This window comes from Chlamydotis macqueenii, chromosome 2 (genome assembly GCF_036417535.1).
Source record: "Chlamydotis macqueenii isolate bChlMac1 chromosome 2, bChlMac1.mat, whole genome shotgun sequence".
Classification (NCBI taxonomy): domain Eukaryota; kingdom Metazoa; phylum Chordata; class Aves; order Otidiformes; family Otididae; genus Chlamydotis; species Chlamydotis macqueenii.
In genome coordinates, this window is record NC_141557.1 from 19245718 (window position 1) to 19271738 (window position 26021).

At 33.5% G+C, this 26021-nt stretch overlaps 1 protein-coding gene across 2 annotated transcripts in view; it reads left to right on the top strand.

The window, feature by feature from the left end:
* Positions 1–26021, top strand: part of DNAJC1 (DnaJ heat shock protein family (Hsp40) member C1) — a 109441-nt gene that overhangs the window by 30482 nt on the left and 52938 nt on the right. Inside the window, exons 1-6 of one of the 2 annotated variants that reach the window (XM_086741546.1) lie at positions 5791–5889; positions 8992–9093; positions 9895–9941; positions 16451–16616; positions 17518–17615; positions 18659–18752. In XM_086741546.1, the coding sequence (XP_086597672.1) occupies positions 5866–5889; positions 8992–9093; positions 9895–9941; positions 16451–16616; positions 17518–17615; positions 18659–18752 (531 nt within the window). In that variant the 5' untranslated portion in view covers positions 5791–5865. Of the gene's footprint in view, positions 1–5790; positions 5890–8991; positions 9094–9894; positions 9942–16450; positions 16617–17517; positions 17616–18658; positions 18753–26021 lie in introns of those variants that run through there. The other variant, XM_086741545.1, reaches the window with a different exon arrangement.

The window sequence follows — 26021 nt, forward strand, 5'->3', positions numbered from 1 at the left end:
TCACTGATCACTTCTGCCTTTTTTCTGTCTTGTGTTTTGTAGGAGATGAATTCTGTCCAGATGTAGACCATTAGTCTTTCACTTGGAAAATAACGTTTGGTTTTTTTAGAGTAATTCTCTAGTTTGTCTGGATCTTTTAAAATTCTAATTCTTTTTGATAGCATCTTTGTAGGTTTTCCCAGGTTAGTGTTAACTACCAGTTTAATAGTGATTCTGTAATTCAACTTGCTGGTTAAAATATTGAGTATCAGTGGACCTGTGACAACCTCATAAAATCCCATTTGATTCAGCTTTCCGACAGTTAGATCCTTTGACTATTCAAAATATGATTTCTTTTCTTTCCAGTTCATTTTGCACCTGCAAGAGAAGCTTTGTGAGACCCATGTTTTTTTTCATTTGTTTAAAAAATGTAGTGCATTAAAAACATTACTTAAGATATTAAAATGATCCCTGCTTATTCATTTCAAGCCTAAGTAACCACTTAGTTAACTGTGTTCTTAAAATACTTTGTGAAGTTGAGCAACAATTACAAATGTAAATTAGTATTGTGTAAGCATTAAGGACTGCTGGTGAGGTATGCTTGTTTACACCTGTTTTTATATTACCATGTGTATGTACGTGTATGAAAATATATATGATGGATGCATGTGGGTGTATGGGCATATAAATTGGTGTCCTTCACTGTTGACTGGAGATTATTCACCATATAAATGTTATGTTGATGCATAAGATAATGGGTAGATTTTTTGAAAACTTCTGTGTTGGAAATAATTGTTCTCTGTTGGCTTCTTGTATGGCTTTGTAATATTTTCTTTTCAGCTATACATCCTATGTCCTGTCCTTTCCTCATTTTCTGGACATCAGAAAGGGGAGTAATAAACACCTTTCAAAAACATGAAAAGTTTTGGAGCTTACAGGTCAATTAACGATGTAGTAAAAAAAGTGTCAACAACCATTCAGGTGACACAGGAATTCAGTAATTAGTAGCCCAAGCATGGTTTTATTTTGTTTTTGTTTTAATTTAGTTTGGTCTCTGGTTTTCTTTAAAACCTAAGTCTGTGGTCATTAGTAATCTCCCTCCAAAAAATTATGCTTAAATTGAGATCTAGGAAGCAGTTATTTAAAAAGGCAGGCTAGGTAATGTCTGTTCTGGGGGAAGAGTGTAATGAGAACAGAATAAGCAAGAGAAGGAGAAAGTAAAGGCCTGGTATGGATGTAGCCTGATTGATTCTCTAATTTCCTTTACTTCCTTACCCTCTGGAAAGGCGTTTGGAACATACTAAAGCTGAAACATAGCAAGAGAACTGTATAAACAGTCAAATAGCAGCATATTTGGGGCATTAAGTTGTAGGAAGGGTTGGAACTTGTCAGATCCAACACCCCAAAATCTTTGTTCCTTATACTGATGCTGCGCAGTGGTGAGTGTGGACTGCCTTCACCTGTCCTTTGGTATAGTGTCACCTCTCTTGTAAATTAGGGAGCTGTGCTATCGAGGGGCAAAAGGGGCACTACAGGAGACATCACATTTTGTTATCCCTGCTGACCTGAACTGTAAAAGCAGTGGTCTGGCTGTGTAGCAATTTAGTTCCTGTGAATATGTTGCAGGATCAGGAATTTTGTAGGTAATGTTTTTAACTGAGAGCTTTAGACTGGAAATCTGATGCAATAGGCGGATTTTAAAGATCTCCCTAGAAACAACTTTCTTTAGTCTATAAGGGAATACACACAGATATATATTAATACATGCAACTACTTGTATTATAAAAATATATATAACACATATTGTATAAATATGTAAACAATAAATATAATCTATAAAGTGAAATCAAAATAAGTATGTAATGGTGTTCCTGGAAAAACCTGTGAAATACATAAAGGATACCTACTCATTCCTTCCTTTTGAACTACCAGAATGAAAAGCTAAGTGGAAATAATCTATTAACAGTAGGTAGGATTTTGAATTAGTCAATATCAGCTTGAATAATGACCTCGGTTGTTGTTTGATGGCTCTTCTCCATTTTGAATTTTGAAGAGTAATTTTTAAAATGTTGAGAGTTGATGAATGCATCTTGGAGATAAAGCTCATGTTAAATCATAAATTATGGTTATACATGACAGTGTTCTTTTGGGCAATCTAATTTTTTCTAAATAATCAGTTTCTCAAAATCTAAGTAAAAAAAAAGGTAAAAGGCTAAAATAGTTTCAACAGAATAAAAAAAAAATACATATAAATACTATTGTTCAAATTTGCCAAGAAAACCTAAACCTGTGTAATTGTGCACATGTGCTTAGGAGAACACTTTTTTGGTTTCTCAAGCATGAGGCAGCAGAATTTTCATTCATTTGGCACACTAGGCTGAAAACAGGGTCTTCTTTCATTTGACACACTCCCCTGGAAACAAACATGCCAGTGAAGGGATTGTGCCAGTTACCAGAAGCTCACTGGAATACATTGTGCTGGTTTGTATTCATTTTCATTTCATGAATTGCTTTAAAATTTAGCAACATAAAAAAGCATTAAAACACCTTTTTAGCATTATTTTTAGTTCCTACATATTTCCCTGCTGTGCTGTTATTCAGTTTAAATCAACGGAATGTTGTGAGACACATGGCTCGGTTTGCAGCAGAGCACATCTCTCTTGGCTGGGTATACTTAGAGCATTCATCTGTAGAGAAGCAGCAAATTTTAGTTTAACTCGTTTTACATCCTTGAAAAATATGAGTGTCTTAGAAAAAAGTTCAATAAAAATAAAGGGTGAATTGAACAAAGGTTACACAGCAAGAAATTTGAGCCAAAACTCAGCTGGCATCTGTTAACTATAAAAGTTCACAGATAATGCTTGGTCTTCTGGGAGACACTTGCTTTTCTTTCCTGGAGTTATATTCTTCAGGATTGCCAGCAGGTCCATCCCACCTCTGGAATTTGCTACAAGACTCTTATTTCCCTCATAGATGTTTTTCCAAGTGCAAACTTGGCAAATGCAGGTGTACTTCTTGGAACTAATCTGGTCATGGGGACTTAAATTAGGACCAGGTTGCAGTGGATGCATGTGAAGCAAATATGGGAGTGGTATTTTAATCAAGTTTAATATGGGTGAAGATTCATTTATTTCCTAGTCTTGTGCTGTTGCTGCTGTTGGAGGAGCAAGCATGTTGCATGTGGGTTATGTCTGTTTTATGTAGCTATTGCTTTTCTTCCTGGTGCTACTGAGCAGTTTTTGTTGTAGAAATAGAATGCAGGTGTGGGGTTTTAAAAAAAATTATTATTTTTTTAAAGCGAAGTTACTTTCCAAAAAGGTGTTAGAAGAAACAGGGATGCTTGTGATTGTGCTCGGAAGATATGCATTGTGACATTTAAGGCTATTGGTATTGATGGTGGGGAATTTTTTTGTTTGTTTCTGAGAGTCTCGTTTACTTTTTAAGTGTTTTTTGTTAGTGTGGGTTGTTTTGGTTTTTTCTTTCTTTTTTTTTTTTTTTTTTTTTTTTTTTTTTTTTTTTTAAAAAAAAAGTCTGGAGCAAATGCAAGCCATTGAATGATACAGTTTTAGTGGTAAGCTTCCAGAGTCAGAATGGCCTTCAGGCAGGTTGGAGAGGTGTGTGTCAGCCTATGCTGAACCAAAGTAGGGGTGAGAATCAGGTTGGAAGAAGGGTCAACAGCTATATGGTTTCCATACTAAGAATTACTTAGAAAAGGTAAGCGGAGCAACAGTGGTTGCTGTTCTGTCCCCATATGAGAATGAGACACTTTGGAGGTGTCACACTGTGTTCGTTGACGTTACTCAAGGAGGGGAGACTCTGGGTATTTAGATGTTGGCCTACAGTGGTGTGTGTTTAGTCTTTTGACACTTACGGATATTCATTTTCTGTGGCCTCAGGTGAAAGCAATTAGGTAGAAAGTAGCAATGTTGACACAATGTTTAATAGACAGCTGTAGCTTCTGTCCAGTTAACTGCCCCTGCTTGTACTGTGATTTTTTGTGGAACAGCCTGTGCATTCTGCATTGTCAAATTATGAGAGAAAAATGTGATTGAATTTGCAAAGCTTACTTTTTGTTTCTTTTTCTCTTGCATTCTGCTTCAACTTGTATACCTGATGGTTATCAAAAGGAAAGTAGTGACTTATGCTCCTTCTTCTACACAAAAATTCTGAATGGAATATTTTGTTGAAGAAACCATTTACATTTGAATTACTCTTGAATTACAAAAAACCCCAAACAAACGCAAAAGCTATATGTTTATATGTTTGATGTATAATTTGGGAAGGCTGAAAAAGGCCTCATGAAGGCCTGCCTGCAGTGGGGTTATTTACAGGTATAAGGTTCACACTTGAAATACAATCAGCTGATGCTCTATACAGTTGTCACTTTTGGTTGCCGTATAGCTTCAATAACACGCGCTGTGGAAAGTTCTATGCAGTTATTCAGCAGCACTGCAGTGAAGTAGATACACTGATGTCCTGATGTCATTCTCTTTTCACCCATTAACAGGTGATTGGACAAACTGCAAGCGAATAGAAACGTGATTTCTGTCAGCATACTTGGTCCTCTGGACCACATGCCTTCCCGTTGCTAATAAAAATAATGCCACCTATTTGAAGACATCAGCAGACGTATTTAAAACACAAGATGAATTGAGTACATTCACTGTGTTAGAAGCAGTTGCTAAATTGTAAGTCAGTCAGTCCTGTTGTATAACTGCATTGCACTCAAGGGAACAATTTCGGTTTTGAATTGTATATGTTGGTAAGTGAAAACTATGTAGACATTGATTATTTTTTCCCCTTGACCTAATCACTGTTTGCCTATGGCTATCTGATATGTTATGTGTTCACCAAGAATTGTCTTGGGACTGCAATGAGGCTTTTTTTAGCTTCATTAGTAATCATACTTACATTAGGAATAGAAAGCAATGGAGTAGCACACTCTACTACACCATTTTTTCTATTTGTTGTAAAGGTGGAAGTGAACTCTGTAGGTGGGAATCTGAATTTGTATAGACAGAGGAGGAGACCAGATTTGAATCTTTGTGCATTTTCAGCAAGAATTTAATTTTTGAAAATGGAAGGCAAATGCCTATTTAAATTATTTGAATTTTTGTATGTTGTGGAAAAAAAACTTTTTTTTTGTTTCTCCTTATGTATTTGTAGTCTGATAGACCTTTTCTTGGTAATTATAGAGAATATGAAAATGATGCTGAGTAAAATAAAATTTAATAATGTGTTTTTCATTGTCTGAGTTGAACAAGATGCCAAAAGTAAACATCATAAATAGTGAGAAGAATGTTTCCTCTTCTCCTCCACCCTGGGGATCTGATGTTTGTCACCCTGTAGACAAAAATTAAAAATTCCAACAGAGTGTTAAGAAATGTGTTTAACTTTTGACATACTGTTGATTCCTTCAAATGGTAATTTTGTTTGTGTGCTAAAATACTTGTTTGCAGTGTAAGGGATTATGCGAAAAAGTGTAAGATCGAACTTTATCTTCTACCTTCGTGTAACTAGACACATGGACACTCTGCTTATTCAATGAAGTGTTAGCAATTCAAAAATTTCCAGATATGGACTTGCAGTTTATTTCTGAGAACTAACTAGCACAAAAAGCCTTTTCCTCCATTAACTCGTCCATTAGGTGCATTTTTTCCAGCTATGCAGCTGACAGCTGAACAGCATTCATTTTGCATTATCTTTAATAGAAGTGCTTATATTATGCTTTGTTTTTCAAAATATTTGTGATGCAGTATTGCCTTTTTTTCCTTCTGAACAGCAGTGACTCATATGAAAGTGGACTTAAGTGCTGCACATGGAAGTGTGTGCTGTTGTTGCAGTGAGAGTAGTTCTCCACTTGCAAGGTCCGTTCACAGGAAACGGATGTGTAAAGAGGTGTTCAACCTTGTAAGTATGACGGGGTAATATTGCTTTGAAAAGATAGTTATCAAGAAATAGGGTGATGCTTTTGATGTTTGCATCCACGTGAGGGAGATGGTGTGATTTGGCTTAATTGGTGGCAAAACTCGGCAACCTGAAGCACAGTGTTGGAGAAATCACTGAATGCACTAGCTGTCTGTAACATTACCAGCTCCTTCTGCTATTAACTGATATATCTGTACAGATTTTATTTTTCCCTCCATAGATGTAACTGAGATTTCTTGATTGTAAATGAATCCATTGAACACATCTTCTGAGCTTTTTCTTTGAAACAAAAAGCCCCTTAGTGTCGTCATGGCTTTCTCTGATCTTTGGAATTCTCCCTGATATGTAAATAATATCTTAGTCTGTAGAAAACACTGCTGCTTAACTCATTGTTTTGTTTCTCAGCCTTTATGGAAACGTTACTGAAGGTGGCCAATTAGCCAGTTATCTATAAATGAAAGTATCTTATAACAGCGGACTTCAGGATGGTAGATGTTTCTTTCTTAGTTTGAAAATGATAGTTCTTTGTCTTGTTAAGGCCATATATTGCTAGAAAGTTCTGTAGTGATGAGAGGTTTTCCTCAAAAACCAACCACTCTTCTTCAGGGCAGCTCCTAGAAGATCTGGAACCTTGCCTGAAGATGCCTCACATTACCCATAGGTAGCATTAATTAGCAAAATGTTTGGAACATATGACATTTTCCTGTGTTGTGTTTGATGTATCAGCTAGTAGGTAGACTTACTGTTGCTTTAGAAGGTTATATGGACCAGTTAGTTGTAATTAAATAACTTACAGCAACATCCCTTATTTAATTACTTATTACTATTGCTGTCCCCTTTTCAGCCTTTTAGGGACTTAATTACAATTAGCTGATATGCTCGTAAAGATCGCTTTCATGGCTTAGCTAAAACCATGGCCAGTAAACTATTTCTTGATTTTTATTTGCTATAGTACTATTGAAATATTATATTTTGTTTTGAAGACAAGCCCACATTGTTTATGAAGTGGCTAAATGGATTAGCTGATGAGGGGAAACAAAACCATCTCTAATTTATTTCTGGTAACTAAGATGAACAATCTGGTTTTGTAAATTTATAAACTTTTGTTTCAACTTCTCAAGGTTGAGAAGCAATATAAATATTTAAGCAACTTTATTCTTTCAGGAATGACTTAGGATCTCTTGCTTTGCTGAAGCTTGAAACAGATAAACTACCTTTTTTCCTGATCTTTTAGACAAATAATCAAGCTGCTTCTAAATAAAACTGAAGTACAAATTGTTCAGATACAACTGAAAACACTAACTTTTTTTGCTTATTTGTTGTTTGAGGTGATTGGAAGCATACTGTGGGACAACTCTTTAATATGCTTTTACCAGATTTTTAAATGTTCATAGTGAGTGTTCAAAAAATAATAGCAAGCATATCTAAATGTGTGGTAGAGAAGAAATAAGCTGTAGTTTGTCCCAAATACATGGTGTGGAGGTCCTAATTTCTGGAGGTTATCATCGCCTCAATCCCTAATTTTTAACAGATTACTTACTTTGCATTTTTGCATTTATTTCATATAATTCTATGAAGTCTACATCTCAATAATTTAATGTTTCCTTGTCACTACCTCTTCCTTCCTCTTAACCAAGAGTTTAAAAATAAATGTATAAAACAATGGCAATATGAAACAACTCACTGGCAGTAATCAAGCAGTAATCAAGCAAGCTGGTGCTTAACCAGAGGAATTCTGCTTTGGTGTGCGCATGCCGTACAAGAAGTAGCTGTTGGAAAATATGAAAATGAAAAAATGCCTATGCGGTCTTTTCAGGAAAAATCTTCCCAGTGAGCAATAAAAGCACCTTCCTCTGACAAGACAAGAGACTATGAAAACTTTGGTCTGGCATTAGGGGATAATACCAGCTTCCTTAAAATATAATTTCAAAGCTTAATTTTCTCAAATTCCACGTTTTTATCCACTTTATCCTTTTCTCCTTCCCCTCCTCTGGTCTTTCTCTAATATTCAGTCTTGGCCCAAACTTGTAAACAGCCTTATAGCCTCATGTTATAAAACTGAAAATTTTAAAATGGAAAATAATGATTTGTAATAAAAAGCCTGACAGACTAATTACAGTATTGCATTATTATCTTATTTCAGCTCTGTTCCTCTCACAGCTGATTCAGATATGAGTTTTGCTGTTTTTTAATCCCTATTGACACTGTAATTTTAAGAACGAGAATATACTGGGGAACTCTGTATAACATCAAGAAATAACAATTGTCAGATAAACAGTTGATTTCTGAAATGTTGCCTTGGGCATGTTAGGAATAGAATGCAAGTAGTTCTCTTTAAACGTGATGCTTTGTGGATCTTCTGAATACCTATATACTACATAATACTCTCAAAACCTTCCATTTCTGGATATCTTTATAGCAAGTACTAAACAGCCATCATTAATTCAGAGGTTTGTGCATTGTGCAGCTAAGTTGGTAGATCATTGATGCATTTTACGTTCTGAGTTTTATTTTTTCTCCCAAAATGTGTGCAATTCTCATAATGATTAAGGTATAGATTGATGTCAGTGCAGTGCTACTATATAGCTTCACGACTGCAATTGAAGCTACTTAGAAAAATACAATTCTTTAGACATGGTGAAGCCGAAGTTGAATGGAAGTCCTATTAGTGGTGAATTACATGCAAATATTAATAGGGGAAGAGTTCATCGCAAGTCCTGAGTTTGGGAAATTGAGCATGATAATTTGCTGAAATGCTGTCTGTCTTGAAGATACGCAGATGCAATGATTTTCAGGTTTTATTTGAAGTTTTAAATGGTGCAGAAGGTGCCCGGGTTAGTTTTTAAGCAATAAAGTGTGTGGAAGTTTTTGCAAATTTCATTGTAATAGATGTATGGTAATGAAGGAATTTAAGATGAAAGATGAATTGTACTGAATGACTGTTCAGTCATTTAGACTGCATGGTTTGGTTGTTAGACATCTCAAATTACATTGCCTTAGTTTCTGGACTTGGTGGCTGTCCTCATGTCTTAACAAAGTTCTGGGAATTAGTTTCTGACAGTTTGCTTTCTTTTCCTTTTTCAGGATGCTTCGTCGGCAGACATTCGGAAAGCATATCGAAAGCTTTCACTAATTTTACACCCAGATAAGAATAAAGATGAAAACGCAGAAACACAGTTTAGGCAAGTAAGTGCAATGTTTGGCAATAAACGTTTTAGGGAAAATAGAATAACAATTTTTTATTGTGATGTCTGTTTAGTAAGAACAATGGTACACCTTTGAAATTACTAAGTTGAATATCGCATTACATTTTTCTTTATGTATCTAGATTAAAAACAAGCACACTTTTTCAGAATTAACATGCTGAATAACTCAGTATTTACATGTATATTAAAAATAATTTTAACATAAGATTTGGATTTATACTCTTAGGAGGAAAATATGTTTTGCACTTTATGTAAGACTATTTATAAACAGTCTTTTCAAAAGCAGTAGGGAAAATTTCTGATCAGTTCTCAATGCAAGTCATATGTAAGCGTAATTTAATTTAAGTGATTAATTTTAGTTTTTGAATTTTTGCATTTTGAATCTTTACGGAGTGAAACCACAAGAATATTGTAATTAGTTCTACCTTTAAAAATATACTTCTAATGACTAAATACAGGCTAGTTAATTTCTGTAGGATCTTTAGGATGAAACAAATGATACCTTTTATTTTTAAGGTGTAACTGAGACAACTCAGACACATGTGAGGATGGAAAAAAAGTCTTGTAGGAGTTGCTTGTTTGTGGAACTGATGACACTGTATATGAATATGTCACTTTCTTTTGCATATGGAGTTTGCTTAGTGTTGTAGGGAAAAGTGAAAACTAGCAAACGTCATTAGTTGGCAAATGTAAAATATAATACTACTATTTAAACTTTATAAACTCAATCACAAAGTAAACTCTTTTGTGTGGTTTGTTCCTTTTTCTGTTTTTCTTTTAGTTGGTGGCCATCTATGAGGTTTTAAAGGATGAAGAAAGGAGGCAGAGGTGAGATAATTTGCACAGGTTCTTAAATAAAGCATTCGTGCCATTGATATATTGAAGTCCTATTTTACTCTTCAGATGATTTTTTTTTTGGGTAATTTAAGTTTATAATTCTTATGTAGCTGTTTTAATTAAAGGTTGTATGTGGCTTAAAGGGGAAGCTGGTGTGTATTTGATATACTGGTTATTCTCCTTTAAAACTAGTATTTGAAAGAACTTTAAAAGCTAGCTGTTATGTGGAGCAACTTTAACACTTAACAATTGTATCACTTTTTATCGAGTTGTGTCAATTATAATGGCTTGTTTTATTAAAGCTTTGGTTGAAAATATAGACCACTGATTCAACTGTCAGTCATATCTCACTGTCAGTAAAAGGTTTGTTGCGTGATATTTAGGGATTATTTCCAGTGTATATTGTCTTCAGCATTGTTTCTGTACCTTAGTTAATTGCTTTTTCTTTCGGATGTATTATCTAAAATACTTTAAACTTCAATATATATATAGTATATTTTTAAAAATAAATTATAATTGTCCTTGCTGCTTTAGGAGCAAGTTCAGCAATACCTGAAGGGAACAGGACTAAGAACTGAAAACCTGGGGCTGATCTGCTTTCTGGAAGGCTATTTTGGCCTTTTTTTTTTTTTTTTTCTTTTTCTTTTTTTTTTTTTTTCTTTTAAGTAGATGACCACTTAAACTAGTGATTATCAGGAAAACTGGGACACTGAAAGAGTTTTGGTCTTGAGTTGGAGTTTTTCATAAATCATCTTTCAGCTTACAAGTCTTTCAACAGGGCTTCATGAGACATTTCTTTGAAGAGTCTTTGGTTTTGCAGGTATCTTGGCCAGAGTCCAGGTTTTTTAGTACAGATTATCTACTTTTGATAATACTCTCTTTTAGTGTCATGAAAATGTACTTCATAAAGTACTGTTAGAAATTTGATTTTTTTTTTTTTACCTGTCTCAAGACAATTTCATTGTGAAGTTCTACTCAATAAAAATTTAAAAGAAAATGTTAGTTAAATCATTTCAGACCACTTGAAAAGTGAGTTATCCCCCAAATTTTCCCACCTTTTTGTTTAAAACGTTGTTTACATACACTTCGTGATATTGCGTCTCTGAAATATAGTTTCAGCATGGAACTTCTAGGAATTTCCTTGTAGCTGTAATAGCAGCTTTTTGCATGGAACTGTGATGCAGCAGCTTGTAAAAATGTTTTTAAGTCTTGTATACATTATGAATGTGACTCACTTACCCAACTTCTTTGTGAGAATATTGATAATTAGTGCAGCAGAGCGATTACAAATGAGAAGTTAGAGCAGCAGTAGATTGTTCTAGCTTAGATTGATTTAATTGTCGATAACTTGTTTTGTACATAGAGAATGTAGTATTTTTCCTTGCACAGTGTGTACGTATGGTTGATATTGCTTCTGTAGTTGAATAAATATAAATGTAGTGGATTAAATAGTGTTTACCTTCAGGTAAGGTGAACAATAATGATCTGGAAATAATATGCAGAGTTTAGAAATAACATGTAGAGTAGCAGACCTATATGATCTCATACTTTGAGAAAACCTTTATTGATCAGATTTCTTACACAGTTTAATTAATGATAAACTCTCAGTTGAGCTTGTAAATGGAGAATCATATGTCCTGTAAGGCATTGTTGCATTATTGTAGCATGTCTTTAAAACAAATCGTAAGTAAGTATGCTAGGAGTTACACCCCCGTAGTATTGTCTTCTGTTTTAAGGTAACTCATGAGTTTCTTGCAACTCTATGGCAAAGGAAAGGTGAGAGTTGTGGCTTTTTGGGATCTTCCTACTTTAAATGTTGGTATTTGACTATGCATTATGTGAGGTGATGGACCTAGTGGAAGAGGCTCAAAGTTTACTGTCGTGCCCATGCACTGGGGAGAAACTATGCTGCACTTGTTGTCTCTCAGGGCTTATCAACTCAGTTTCGTCCTGATTCCACTTATTCCATACTTACTTGGATCTGCTGTAACAAAGTTTTCTGGCTTTTGTTTTTTTTTCTTTCCTCCCCCATGGCAGTGTGGTAGTTTTTATTTCTAAAGTAACTCTAAGACTTGATGGGATGAGATGGAAATTAGTTCAATTCCTTACAAATTAATTGGCGAGGAATTCTGGCAGTTTAGCTGGGAATCCCTTCGCAACTGGACACCTAAAAGGTTTGGGGCACAGCATTCACCACTTCAGGGAGAGTGAGCTGCAGACTTCTGCTTCTGTACAGTGAAGTCAGCCATACCTGTGTCTTACTGTTTGTTTCAAAAGTGATGTAATCTAGCATTGGGCCTGGTGTACATACAAAGAGTGGAACCAAAAACAGGAATAAGGTCCTGCACTCTGAGCCTGTGTGATTATCTCATTTTGAATCAATAAAACTGGTTCTAATTACACCCTTCCTCCATGTCTTGGTGATTATTAGAGGTATTAATTGGTTTTGTGCGTGTACAGAAACAGCATTTTAAAAAGGAAGATCTGTTGGCAGGCTATCTGTAATGTATTTTCATATTTATCAGTGAATTTTTATTTTACGTGATGGCAGAAGCCTTTCTTAAAATATTATCGTTCCTCTACTGACAATTATAATACGGGACTTTATAATTAAAATCTAGTTTGCTTTTCTGAGAAAGTTATATAGTTGCTTGTGAAGTATACTAATATTAGTAGTAGTACTACAGAATATAGGAATATTACCATGTTAGTACTTACATCATCTCTTAGATGCTTTGACTGATACATAATGAAAACATTCTAATATTCCAACATTAAGCATATATGCAGCGTTGTTTAATGTAGCAGTGTTTAACATTAGATTAAACATTCATGCAACAGAAGGTAGTATTTTGTTTTGTATACACACTGCAGAGTATTTGAAATTCTACAGAAAAGTTTATCTTTAGGATATGTAGAGATAGGTGCATTTCCTGAAATATACTTTATGGCGTTTATTGGTAAATCAACTTGACAATGATAAATTTTATTAGCCTTAGATTATTTTTAATTTATGAAAAAGTAGATAGTTTTACAGACTTCTATTAATTGTAATTAAGCAAAAATATTGGATTTTAATTTCATTGTTTGTTACCATTTTAAGGAGCTTTTTTTCCTAACAAGCCTATCCTCTGTAACAATGTGGGCTTGATTACAGGAAGCATTTGCAAAGGAATCAAGATATACTTGTTTAGAGTATGAAAGGTGTTTATCTTAGCTCTCATTATAATTAGATGTCTGTATTCATAGGTATAAATTGTTCTGGCTGATGTTATGCTGGATGTCTTTGACAGCTTGAGGAAAAAAGACTTCCAAAATAAAAAATACCAGTGCAGTCTTCCCATAGTTCAGAATAGATCTCATTAATTCAAGGTTATAGTACATAAACTATATCAGATTTCTGAAATGATTTGAAATATGAAATGTACTGGCTCTCTTAAAGGGAAAAGTAAATTATAATTATATTAAAATAGATGACACTGTAGTTAGCTACTGCAGTTATGTTTTTTTTTTTTTCCTTGTAACGTAATTGATTCTACAAAGACCTCTGAAAATGATTTCATGAAACTTTACAGAATGAAATTTTAATAATCTTGCAGTTGGTTGCTTGTTAGTACAAAACTAACTGGTCTTGTATAGAATCTTGTGTTTAAAAGTAAAGATTCAACTTAAGTTTTGAATGGGTATTTTTTTGTCTTTTTGTTTCTATAGTGGTGACTGCTACATTTCAGAGACAACTGGCAGGCATACTCATGTGTCAAAGATTTGCTGCATTCTGTGTACATGTCTGAGGAAAAAATACTGCAGATGTATTTTTCCTTTTCAGCTTGATTTTTTTTTCCCCTTATATAGAGTAACAATTAATATAAGTTGCCAAAAGAAGAATCCTTTGTAATTAAATTTTGAAGATAGTTCTTGATGCACATGGATTAACTATCTTTCACAGTTAATGTAGGTTTCCATGAAGAAATTCTTTAATGAGAAACTGGCTTTTAATTAAACTATATCCTAAATTTGGGAATCAAGATTTAAAAATTATGGGAAGCTTCTGAGTTTCAGTAGGATCATTTTCCAGTTGAAAACGTAAAAATCATTGATATCTTTATTTTTCAAATACAGAGCTTAATTACTATTGAAAGCAGTGATTTATCTTTTAACAGTATATATTCTAAAAAGTGGGTTATAATAGAAGCTATCTTCCCTTAAAATGGCCAGTCGTGTGAGCCATAATGCTCATTGATAGTAAAATCAATAGAGCATTGATTCTGAGACTTAATCCTTGGAGACTGTTGTTCGGAACAGCGGACATAGCCTAGTAAATACAGAATGCTGTTTAAAGTGTTTAATGCAAGAGAGACTGCTGTCTTAATTTATTTTTTCTTAACAGATAATCTGTAATAGAACATTTGTTGCCAAACGTTAGTTTGCAATCTTGTTTTACATATTCCTGTATTGGTTTGATTAGCATATATGGACCTTATTTAATCAGTACTCACATTCTTCAGTACGTCAAGCTTTAGTTTATAAAAAAGGCAAATACTTAATAAATTTATAGTAGTATTAAAAACATTCTTTCTTGATTCTACATAGATTTCTCTGAAGCTTTCAAAGGAAGAGCATCTTTTGTGAAATCCTATCAACCAAATTGGTTTTAAAAATGGTTTTTAGTTATAAAATATTTTCTTGTGTTCTAACAGTAAACTGTTTAGCAAATGCATTATTGTTTTTTAAATGCTAAAACTTCTACTTAACTCTTAAACAAAAAGTTAAGTAGAAGTTTTAGTTTTGAAATAACGTCTTAAACAATTTTTCTGAACAGAGTTTGTGTTAAGGCATCAGTAGTTAGTTTGTTCTGACTTACTGGTAAAGCAAAAAAGTTATTAATTCAAATTTTACAATAATGGATATTAATCTTAATATTCTCATAATTGTCAGGGAAGATAGAATTTTGTAATATGAATTTTACTTCTAGTGATATTCAGAACACTGCAGAATATTGAGGCGTTAAATCTTTTACGTAGAAATAGCAGTGTGAACTTGAACAAATGTTTTACCAGAAGTCAGCTTTTCTAGATGCGCTGAATTAAAGTATATTTTTAAATTGAAAACCATTGCCTCTTTTTCTGCTTTAAAAAAATGAATTTGCTTGTGGAATTTTTTTTTTTTTAGTACATCTCCAAGGTATCAATTTAATAACTATCAAAGTAGCTAGTGCAGTTGTTGCATTTAAATTGATTTACATGTCAAGACTGGCAGTTTAGCAGCTGCGCTATTATTCCTGGATCGGTCAATTTACTTGAGAAAAACCTACTACTGAGTTCTACTGACCTGCATGACAATATAGGCCCTATTTCTATTCCTGTAATTAGGCCTGCGACTAACTCAGAATATTTTTAATTAAAATATTTTGGTCAATGTGTTGCACCAAATTAAGCCTTTCAGTGCAGATTTAATTCTGGAAATGGTGTGATTAGAATATGTAATGAGTTGTGCTCAATTTAAGATTAACAGGTTGTGCATCTTGAACATACAGGTTTTTGAGTTAACTGCAGAGATTTTTGTTTGAAACTTTGCTCTGAAAAGTTAACAAATAGAAAAATCTGTTTTGCATGTCTGTAGTTTGTTTATTTTTAAATTGATGATAACATACTATAAATAAAAGACCCTAGACATACTAAGATATTTCAATGTATTTGTGTGAAGAAAAACTGACAAACTGTCATAAAATGGTTTCTGTACAGTCAGTAGTGTTAGTAAAATTAAACAGTTTTAAAATCGATTGATATTAGAGATGGCTTTTTCAAACAGAAAATAAAAATCATCTAGCTGTGTTGAACTTTATTTTTTAACATCAATATCAAGGCTTTAACTTAAATTTATATCTGACACAGAATAGATGTTAAGTCTGGCAGCAGTTTTACCTAATGGATATCGTGCTACTAAAGAACAAAACAAAAGCAAAGATACCTCTCCCCTCCCCCCAACACTTGTGCTTTAATTTGTGAAAGAAAAAAGGTTTCTAGTGTCTGAGAACTTTTGTTCTTTTCTACCTATTTAGCAGTTTTGTGCTTTGTTATTTGCTTCTATCATGGAGACCTACCCACTGATTACTAGGCAGGTAAACGTATCTACATTTTTAGAAGTCTATTATTTCAGAAGTGAAATAGTCTGGTGTTTTTGTTTTTTTGGGGTTTTTTGGGGGTTTTTTGTGGGTTTGTTTTTTTGTTTTTTTTTTTTTTTTTCCAACAAAAGACTCTATACATTTACCCAGCATTGGTTCTGGATTCTATTTGTTTCCAGATGCAAGCCTAGCAGCTTACAAGGCATTGCTCTATTTAAAAAAAAAAAAAAAAAAAAAAAAAAAAAATTCCGAAATGATCTTTTGTGTGCGTAATATTTGAGCAGTCTGTGGATTATAACTTGTTTTGTTTTATAATTGGATGATTTGGCTTATATAATTTTTAGCTGTCCATGAAAGCCTGTTATATTTGCTACTGTAGGTATGATGATATTCTGATCAATGGACTACCAGATTGGCGACAGCCTGTATTCTACTACAGGCGGGTGAGAAAAATGAGCAATGCTGAGCTGGCATTACTCTTGTTCATTATACTCACAGTGGGTCATTATGCTGTGGTTTGGTCAATCTACCTGGAAAAACAGCTGGTAAGTATTGGTAATAAATCAAACTTGCTTCAATTACTAGTATTGAATTTCCTGCAGAAGTTTGCATATTATAGGGATCTCTACCACTTCCCCTGTTTTGAATGCAGATTTTTTATATTTTAAAAGGATTATATTTTAAATGGTGGTAATTATAGAATGAACTATTCAACGTCTCAGAAACAGTAATCTAAAACCTACTTATTTTTTTCTAAAATTGGTAATAAACAGCATGAGAGAGTTCTTTGGGTTTTAACTGGAAGGAAGAAGAGGAATAAAAACTCTTCTATCGCCTATTGACACAGAATCATATGCTACAGTGGTCATGTCTGTGGTTTTCCTAAATATTGTTTAAAAATAATCAGGTTTTGTTCATTTAAAAGTCATACTTGCTTTGCCTTTGTTCTTAGCTAAATGCTTTTTTGTTTTGAGGTTTTTTTTTTAACCAGATAGGCATTGGTAAGCAGTATAAACCATATTTTTTTTATTATTTTATTTTTTTGTCATATAAAAATCTGCTGCACTTAGTAGACCAGAAAAAAAACTAAGCATAACTTGAAAAATATTCATACATTAGCATCTATTTACTTTTTAAAATTTTCTACTGCATTATTGAAGTTGATGAATGAGAAAGGAGGCAAGTTGAATGCTTTCTCCTCTTAGAAAACTTTGATTGCTATGGAGATACACATGAGTGACAGAACTGGACTTTATGTGTGTTTAAAGACTGGATACCATGGCAACAGTTATTGTTAAGATAGATCATTTTACTTAATCATGTAGGACCCCTAGATACATTTGCATAAATGCTACTCTACTGTTTACCCTTCACAGAAGAGTCCCAGTAACATTTGTGGTTTACATGTTAATGATAACCTGTAACTGTAGTTTTTTCTACATCAAGGATGAACTGCTTAGCAGAAAAAAGAGGGAGAAGAAGAAAAAAACAAGCAGCAGGACTACAGATGAAGCCAAACTTGCTGCTGTAGACAAAAATGAAAGGTGGGAAGAAACTCTCTTGTTTTCTGCATTTTATAACATTTTATCAGTTTAGTTCATAATTTTCTCCTTGCATCTTTGAAATATTCTATGAGAAAAATAACTGTATTTGTAGTAGCAGCCATTGTTGATACAAAATGTGCCAGTGTAGATGTGTTTTCAGGTGTTGATTTGTAAATAATTGTGTGATATTTATTCAGCAGATCAACAATAAATGAAAGATTAAAGCTGAATTAATAGTATCTGGCATATAGAAGGGTATTATTTCTACAAGTTGATTTTTAGAAGATTTTACAACTTTTTCAACCTTTGAAGATTTTTGCCTTTGATTAAAGTTAACAAATTTCAATTTATTTAATCTTTAGTTCATTACCGTACTAAGCAAGAAGTTTTTATGGGGTTCTTGTCTGATTTAATGCTTTTTATCTGATTAACTTAAAAATGAGTGTGTGGGTAAAGGCTTCTAACACCATTGTTTGTTAAGAAGTGCATAGGGAAATAGTGACTTTCAGGACACTCCAAAAGATACCACCATTTCTTCTATTGATTCATAGAAAGAAATAAAGGGTTTAAATAGTTCACACAGCAGGGGCATGAACTGGATCAATGCAGGATGGAGATCAGAGACCATCCTGCCTGTCGTCTTTCCTGGTGACATCAGTGAGTAATGCTCCAGTGAACTGCAAATGACATTAATTTTTATGTATTGTTTTGTTTATGCTACAGTCTTCATATCTGGTTGTCAGCACTTGTGAACACTTGGTTGAGGCTTGAGACTTTTTCAGTTTGGAGGTTTTTTTGAACTGAAGTGATTATGTGACTTATGAGTTTATTTTCTTGAAGAAAAGCCCTTTAAGAGATAAAAATACCGTGATGATTAGAAGTAAGCTGTTACATATTTTTAATTATTCAAAATGTATCTTTAATATTATGTAGTTACACATTTTTATAGGAGTTGACAAGTGCTACTCAAAGGATAATGGGAAAGTACTGACTTAGAGATTGTGTGGCAGTAATGAAAAACTTACAATTTTATTTTACTGCAGGGTACTGGACAAACCACAGTGGCATGACTTACTTCCATGTAAGCTGGGAATATGGTTCTGTCTCACTGTGAAAGCTTTACCTCAGCTATTCCAGGTAATAGTAATGATTTATATTGTATTATAATTTTTAATATATATTATAATATATATAGTTATATTATTTTATTTTTCTTCATGATGTTATTATGCATATTATGTAGCACTTGTTCTTACGAATTTTCTGGCTCAAGCACATACTGTGTATATATATATATGTAAAGAAAAAAAATTACTCTTTGGATGCAAATTTAATATCATAACTCCATCAAAATACAAATATATTTTAAATTGATATTAATCTTAACGTGCTAGAGAATTCAGCAGCAGTCCCTGCTAGGCAAAACTACAAGAATAAATGATGGGAGAGGGACAATATATATACACATCTAATTAGGAATAGTGATGTCTTTTAAGGGGTCTGTTAACTGAAGTATTTTTATCTCAAATAAGCAAATGCTATATTTTCATAGCAAATATTAATATGCCATTTAAATTTGAGGGAACAGTTAAATTACTTTTTCTGATTGAGTGAGCTGTTTTTTTTGAGTCACTGGATAATGATATAAATTGATACCTGAAATTACTAAGGTAAAGTAACAAAAGTATGGTTGTAATTTATGAACATAAATGTGACTGACTTGCCCACAGTTGTGTTTTTTTTAAACTAATGCTATAAACTGTAAAATTTAGCTGATATTCATCCAATGTAAGTATTTTCAGATCACTTATCAGAATAACTTAATATCACATACTCTCTCTTAATTTCCCTTGAATATGTCCATTTGTTTTTAATGCCCTTGTCACTGCTAGTGAACATGGATCAGGAAATGCAAGGTGGATTTTACTTTGGTTTGCAGAAATATGGAGTATTCATTCTGAAGTATAAACAGTGTAAGTGGCATCAATGTTCAATTTCTGTCTGTGTTCAAGCTAGAAAAAGCATGTAGTTCATAATTCTTAATCTGTTAATAAAATGTAAAAGGTATAAATGCAATAATGTCTGGTCTTTCAACATCTATTTTTATAACCTTTAACCTTTCCTACAAAGAGATGCCAAAGTTAATCTCTCTTCCTCTTTTAAAACTTTTGTCAGAACTGTGGCTGTTTTATTAAAGAGATATTTCTTTTTGCAAGTTTTTAAAGCAAATATTATGATTCTTAATTAAATAAACTGTTGTGTCCAAACTAAGTTTTGATGTTCGTCCCTCATAGAGGTGAGTCAGATGGAAAAGAATTAAGTTCAGCAACTGCTGTTGCTGCATTTTTGAAACTTTCTTCATAATTATAGTACTTTCCCTTTTGCCTCAATTGCAAAATATTCAAAATATTGCAGAATATAGTAAGATTCATGAAGACTTTAAAATTAAGACTTCTTGTAAATCTAAGTTGTCATTTTCTCGTTTTTATAATTTTGAGATAGTCTATTAAGAAGTTGGTATAACAGGTTTCAGATTTTTTTTTTTTTTGTTCAAAAAGCAGCTCCTGTGTCTGCCAGAACAGGCAGAAAAGATAAATACAACAAAGTGATGTTTCGTGCTTTGTAGACACCTAGCAAATACCTCTTGCTGTGGATTGTAATCCAATAGATTGATAGTGGTGGAAAAAAATGCTGTCTAATAATTGATGGAGAATTGGAGACCAGTGAGCAGGAATTTGGTGACTGGGGAGGCAGGATATAGAGGAATTCAGAGCTGGAAGGCTTTCAAGTAAGAAGGAAGCGAAGATGTGGGAGTTCTGGAGTCAGTTGCCCCATATGTAAATTACAGTACTGCTTAACTCCAGGATTTGTTTTGTTGTTGTTTTAGGATGACCTGCCAATTGTGTAAGTTAAAAGGCAATAAAATATAAGTAATCTTCAATATTAAGAATATTCAGGACTTCAAGGACCTGAAATTATTAACTTTAGCTTATTAGTTAACAACACTTAAAGAATGTTGGAAAACATCTCATTTTGAAGGTGTTTTCTGAAATGACAGTGCAAAAGATACCCTGTTTGTTGTAGCTGGGTGGACAGAGAGACTTCTCTGCTCTTTTTGAGTTGTACTTAAGGTTTTATCAAGTTCTGCTTTAGTTGCAGCTACCAACATATAGCAAAAGCATAGCTATACTTAAATGATTATACCCTAGTACCAGGATCTTGTTTTGAATATAAGTCCTTTTCTCTTCAGTAATACACTAACATAGGCTTGAGATTTCAGAGTATTTCAAGCTCTTAGTATAAGTAGAATCACTAAGGCAGCTTATCAGGACGATAAGACTCCTACAGATACTGAGTGGTGTTATATGTGCTAGTTACACATGCTAATTATTTAACAAGGTGTTTACAGTGGTTGACATAAGCATGGCTGCTAGAGATTTCAGTTGTTTATTGAATTAATCTAAATTATTTCTTTAGTAATTTAAGAGCCAACAATTTATTTTCAAAGTTGACTGTCATTCACCTGCAACAAAAGCAATTGTAGATTAACTTGTAAAAATGCATCCATATTTAAATCAACCCTATTTGGGACAGAAAAGGGTAAGAGTTTGTTGCTTCTGACACTAAGTTTTTCAAAGCCCTGTCAGTGGAATAGCTGAACTGCTTCCTAACATTAAGAAAAAAAAAAAAAAAAACCACCTGCCTATGTACACAAGTTCTTACTGAAAGGAAACTATTAAAAAAAAAAAGAAAATCAAAAAAACCCCGCAAAACCAAACCAACAACAGAAAAAACCCCAACAAAACAAAAACCGCAAGAAGAGGTCAGTTTAAACTTTGCTACTTCTTGTATTGATTCCTTTTTCCTAGCATCCATCTCTTCCCCCCCCCGCCCCATTAGTTAATGTGAATATTCTACTTACAACAGCTCTGATTCAGGTTGCTGAGCTTCTGCTGATGCCTGGCTCTCATTTATCCGATTGAGTGTCTTCCTCCTACTTCCCCTCCTCCTTCAAAATGTCAGATTTCAGAAGGAGGCACTTAAAATAATTAAGGTGGGCCTTTACGGAAGAAAAATGCTTTGTTTGCATGCCCTTGTGATGGCCTATGCCATTTTATCGTAGTCTGCATTTTATGTCAAGAAACTGGAAGAAAAATGGTTGAGAGGAGGATGAGAGAAACTAAATAAATGATTGTTTTTTTAAACTGTTGACAATGGTATTTTGAGAAAGACTGCTTAGGCTTTTATATCCACACATTTGGTTTAGTTAAATTTGGTGGTGAAAACAGCATCTTTAAGCATGTTTAAAGAAGTGAAGGGAAAAGAATACATAAAATGTATCATAAATCAACTATCTGTGGTGTGAAAGAAAAATCAAGTAAATTACATTGACTCTTACAAAGTTTAATTCTTATAATGTAGTCTCCAGAAAAAGATAGAAAAAGAACACAGATTATTTCGAAGGTCATTTATAGTTTACTCTTTCATGAGAATGACCTGGAAGAAGGTTATCTACTAAAAAAAAAATAGATAAGAAGGAAAAAAAGAAACAAAACTCAATTTAAAATGCTTATTGGAACTGAAGATTGTTCTTACAAAGAAATAAACCAGCTAAATGTAGTGTGCAAGAATTTCATTTCAGATTTTGAATGTAATACAGAATAGACAGTTGTGTTAAGTATGCTTCTCTTTGTGGCTGAACAGGCATATGTGAATTGCAGTTTATTCCTGAAACAGCTGACTAGGGTTTTTTTCTTTGGATATGCAGACATACAACTCAAGAAAAGTAATCTTTCTTAAAAATGTTGTTAATTATTCTTCACAAAATGTTTCCTTCAGAAAACTGAAGATAGGAGTGTTTTTTAGTGTTCCTGTCAACTACTTTTCCTCCACCTTGATGTTGTGAAACTTAGCAATGAATGTCTTTTTACACCAACTTCATTAATGCCAGTCAGCACTAGGAAATGTTTTTTATTAATTAAATTATGAGCCTGCTGTTGTCCTGAGTGTAATGAAGCAGAAAGTTTTTTTTGTTTGTTTCAGACAGAAATTTATTCTTGTTAAGAAAATAAAGTTTCCTGTTACTTTTTATCTGTAGCACATACACCCTAGCAGTGAACTGTTGGGCGAACTTCTGGTGGTTCGCCAGTAATGAGAAGGCAGTTCAAGCTCAATACATAGTTGCACTGGGTATAACCTAGTGAGATTATCCACAAAGCTTTCAATTACAATTGAAACTTTTGTTTATAAAGACCTTTGTGTAGCACAAAGTGAATTAAAACAAAAAGACCACTAATTTATTTTTATGTAGACTACCAGATGGTAATTACTGTAGCTGATTTAGTAGCCTGGAATAGATTCAAACTAGTGACCCAGAGGTGTTTAATTTCTTGGCATTTTTTCCTCAGGTTTTCTTTTAATCCATGATTACATTTCAACACCTGTTTAGAGATGGTTTAGCTTTGGCCTTAAATGGATTGGCAATGTGTCATTAAACTCAAGAGGCTTTGCCAGCGGGGCATCTCCTTTGGCAAAGTTAGCTTCTAAGCAAGATTTGATTAGGTTAGCAAGCATTTGTGTGGGTTGTTTTTGTCTTCACGTATGACTTTATATAAAATCATTGTGTGAGATTAAAATAAAATTTATTACATTTAATAAGATATGCCTTTAAAAAGATTTTTTATTTTTTAAAGGGATTTATTCAAGTCAGTAAGGTTAAGTATCTCCTTAATTCCCAGCTTTACAGGGTTTTGATGTGTTCCAACTTACTGTACAGCACCAATGTTGATTTAAGTTGTGGGGAGTGAGCAATTGCAGGATGTGTGGCACGAGTGATTGCCTATTTGCTCTGTTTCTTGCTATTTTGCAGCTGTTGGGAGAACCAAAGTAGGGATGAAGCTCTTGACCCTGAGGTCAATTAGAAGCTTAGAAGCAGGTCAGAGGAGAGTGGATGGTAAAACAAGTATTCTGGATGTATGCAAGTGAGCAAAAATAATTTGCATCTGACAGGATGCTGTCTGAAGCTCTGGAGACAAAATATCTTTTCCTGCATAGTAAAAGTTTTAAGGAAACGTAAGACACTAAAGAAATTTTCCTTCATTTGCCTGTTGTTCTGTGGCAGCCAGTTTTGTTCTGCTCCTTTAAAGCACTTACTGTATGTCTGCATATCCCAGCACACACCTTAGAGAAGTGTAGCTCCATGAGTAGCTCATGTATACGAGGCAATATTGGCTCCCAATTGATGGTACTGTTCTGTTGTAGTATGAGGCTTCACCAGGTCCCAGGGAGACCTTGTAGCATTGGCCTCAGTTCCCCCTTCTGGCTGCCTTTGTTTCACCGTTGTGGAGGTGGAGTACCCAGCAGATGCTGCATTAGCACAGCCGCTGCTGGTCACCCGGGGCTTCCGAGGCTTGGGCACCACACTTCAACTGCCCACAGGCTGTAAGCAGCTGAAGACCCTGGCCACACTCGGTATTATTCCAAGGTCAAACATTATTTTGTTATTATAAAGGAGGTAGTAATGCAATTTTTATTTATTTACTAGTTTGCCTTTGAGTAAACATGTAAAAATACCAAAAAGAAATATAAATCATAATGTTTAACTTTTTTTAAACATTATTTCTTGCCATAACACATTGATACTACTAGTTTGTAAACCCATCAAAAGAGTGGTTTTGTTCTAATATTGTTCTAATTTTGTTCTAAAATGCTGGCATTTTTATGCATAGAAATAGCAAATTGAAAGTCAGATGTTGTGGTAATTTTAGATTGACTCCTTTTTCTCTCTGTTTTTTTTTTTTTTTTTGCAAATTGTACAAGAACACTGTACTTAAAGACAAAAAAATAGTTCAAGAACTTCATACAAATATTTGTCTTTAAATCTATGTATTTATTTAATAAGAACTAATGCAAAGAAAATTGTTTCACTGTACTGACTTTAAGTATGCTTGTGAGGAAGTTTCCAGTTAACTCTAAATTCTGAGGGGATGCACTTTGTTTGTATCAGCCTCTCACCCAGAGAAGTAAAATGTGAAGCTGATTCTATCACAAAATTTGTAATGAAGATTCACATATGGCCAATACAACAAGTTGTTTCCAGTGTTTGTCTTGTTTTTCCTAATCTCTAGTCTCTCTGAGGTAGACCAGAAAGCCAGGAAGAAAAAAAAAAAAACCCACAAAGCAAACAAACCAACAAAACCCATCACCCTCTGCAAAAGTGAAGGAGAGGCTAGAGTTGGCTGAGTCTTACTCAGAACTGAAATTTTTAGTTCTAGAATTAGTACAATTGGAATAAATACTGTATCTGTTGATTTAAAAACAACAAACAAACGAAAACAAAAAAAAACCCCACAAAAACTGCCAACCAAAGCCCCCAAACAAATAAATAAAAAACCTCTTAAAAGCCCAGTATCAAGAATTCCTGTATTTCTGTGTAACTCAAGTGCAGCTTTGTCTTGCTAATCTCAATTTTCTTGACACAAGATGATACTGATATAAAAGGGAGCTGAAATACAATAATTTTTCAATATTCTTTGTTCTTAATTGTGGTTAAAATATTGAAAGTATGTTAATGAATTGTTTGTCAATTTTATTTTCTTACACTTCTTTAAATTTTTGGTTAAATATGAGGGTAATCACAGGAACTTCCTATACATGGCAGTTGAAATATAATTTAGAAATACTAATAGCAGAATTTTACCTTTCTAATACACTCTTTTTTCATTCTGTTTCTTTTTGGAAAGTGTGTATTTCATAACATAGTACAATAAACCAGCATATATTAACCCTCATCATTATTCTTTTTCTTAACTGTGTGCATATTACTGCTTTGATGGTGAAGAAAAGTAATGTATTTGCGTTGATGTTCTTTTTTGAAAACTTCTCAAACTCCTGCAAATGATAACAAAATATTTCTGATTAGGTAAAGTGGAACTTTTATTTAGAACAGTTCCAAGCTTTGTATTTGTGTGTCTTTTTCCTCTGTCTGTTTCCACTCCAGAAGCACAAAAATGTTGCTTTTCTTATGTTTGTTACTTATTGAAGGTGAAGTATACATCAGGTATAAAATTTTGATGTTGCATATATTTTGAGCTGTTTGGGAAAAGAAAAATAGTTACTGCATCTTGGGGAAGGAGCATTAGATTGGAAGAGTCTGTTCTATATTGCCAGTGTTTTTAGGGCCCTAAAATGTTTGTATTGAGACAAAGTGAATGCTTAGATGTATCACTTTGGAAAAATAAAAAATCTGAGCATAATCTATTTTGAAATATTTTTACTACCAAAACTGAATATGCTTGAAAAGAAATATTCCTGTTTAGACTCATACTATTGAAAACTAATGAGGAGTAAATTGAAATGTACTTATTTAAGTTAAGGCAGAAGTTTTCTTCAAAGAATTTCCTATTT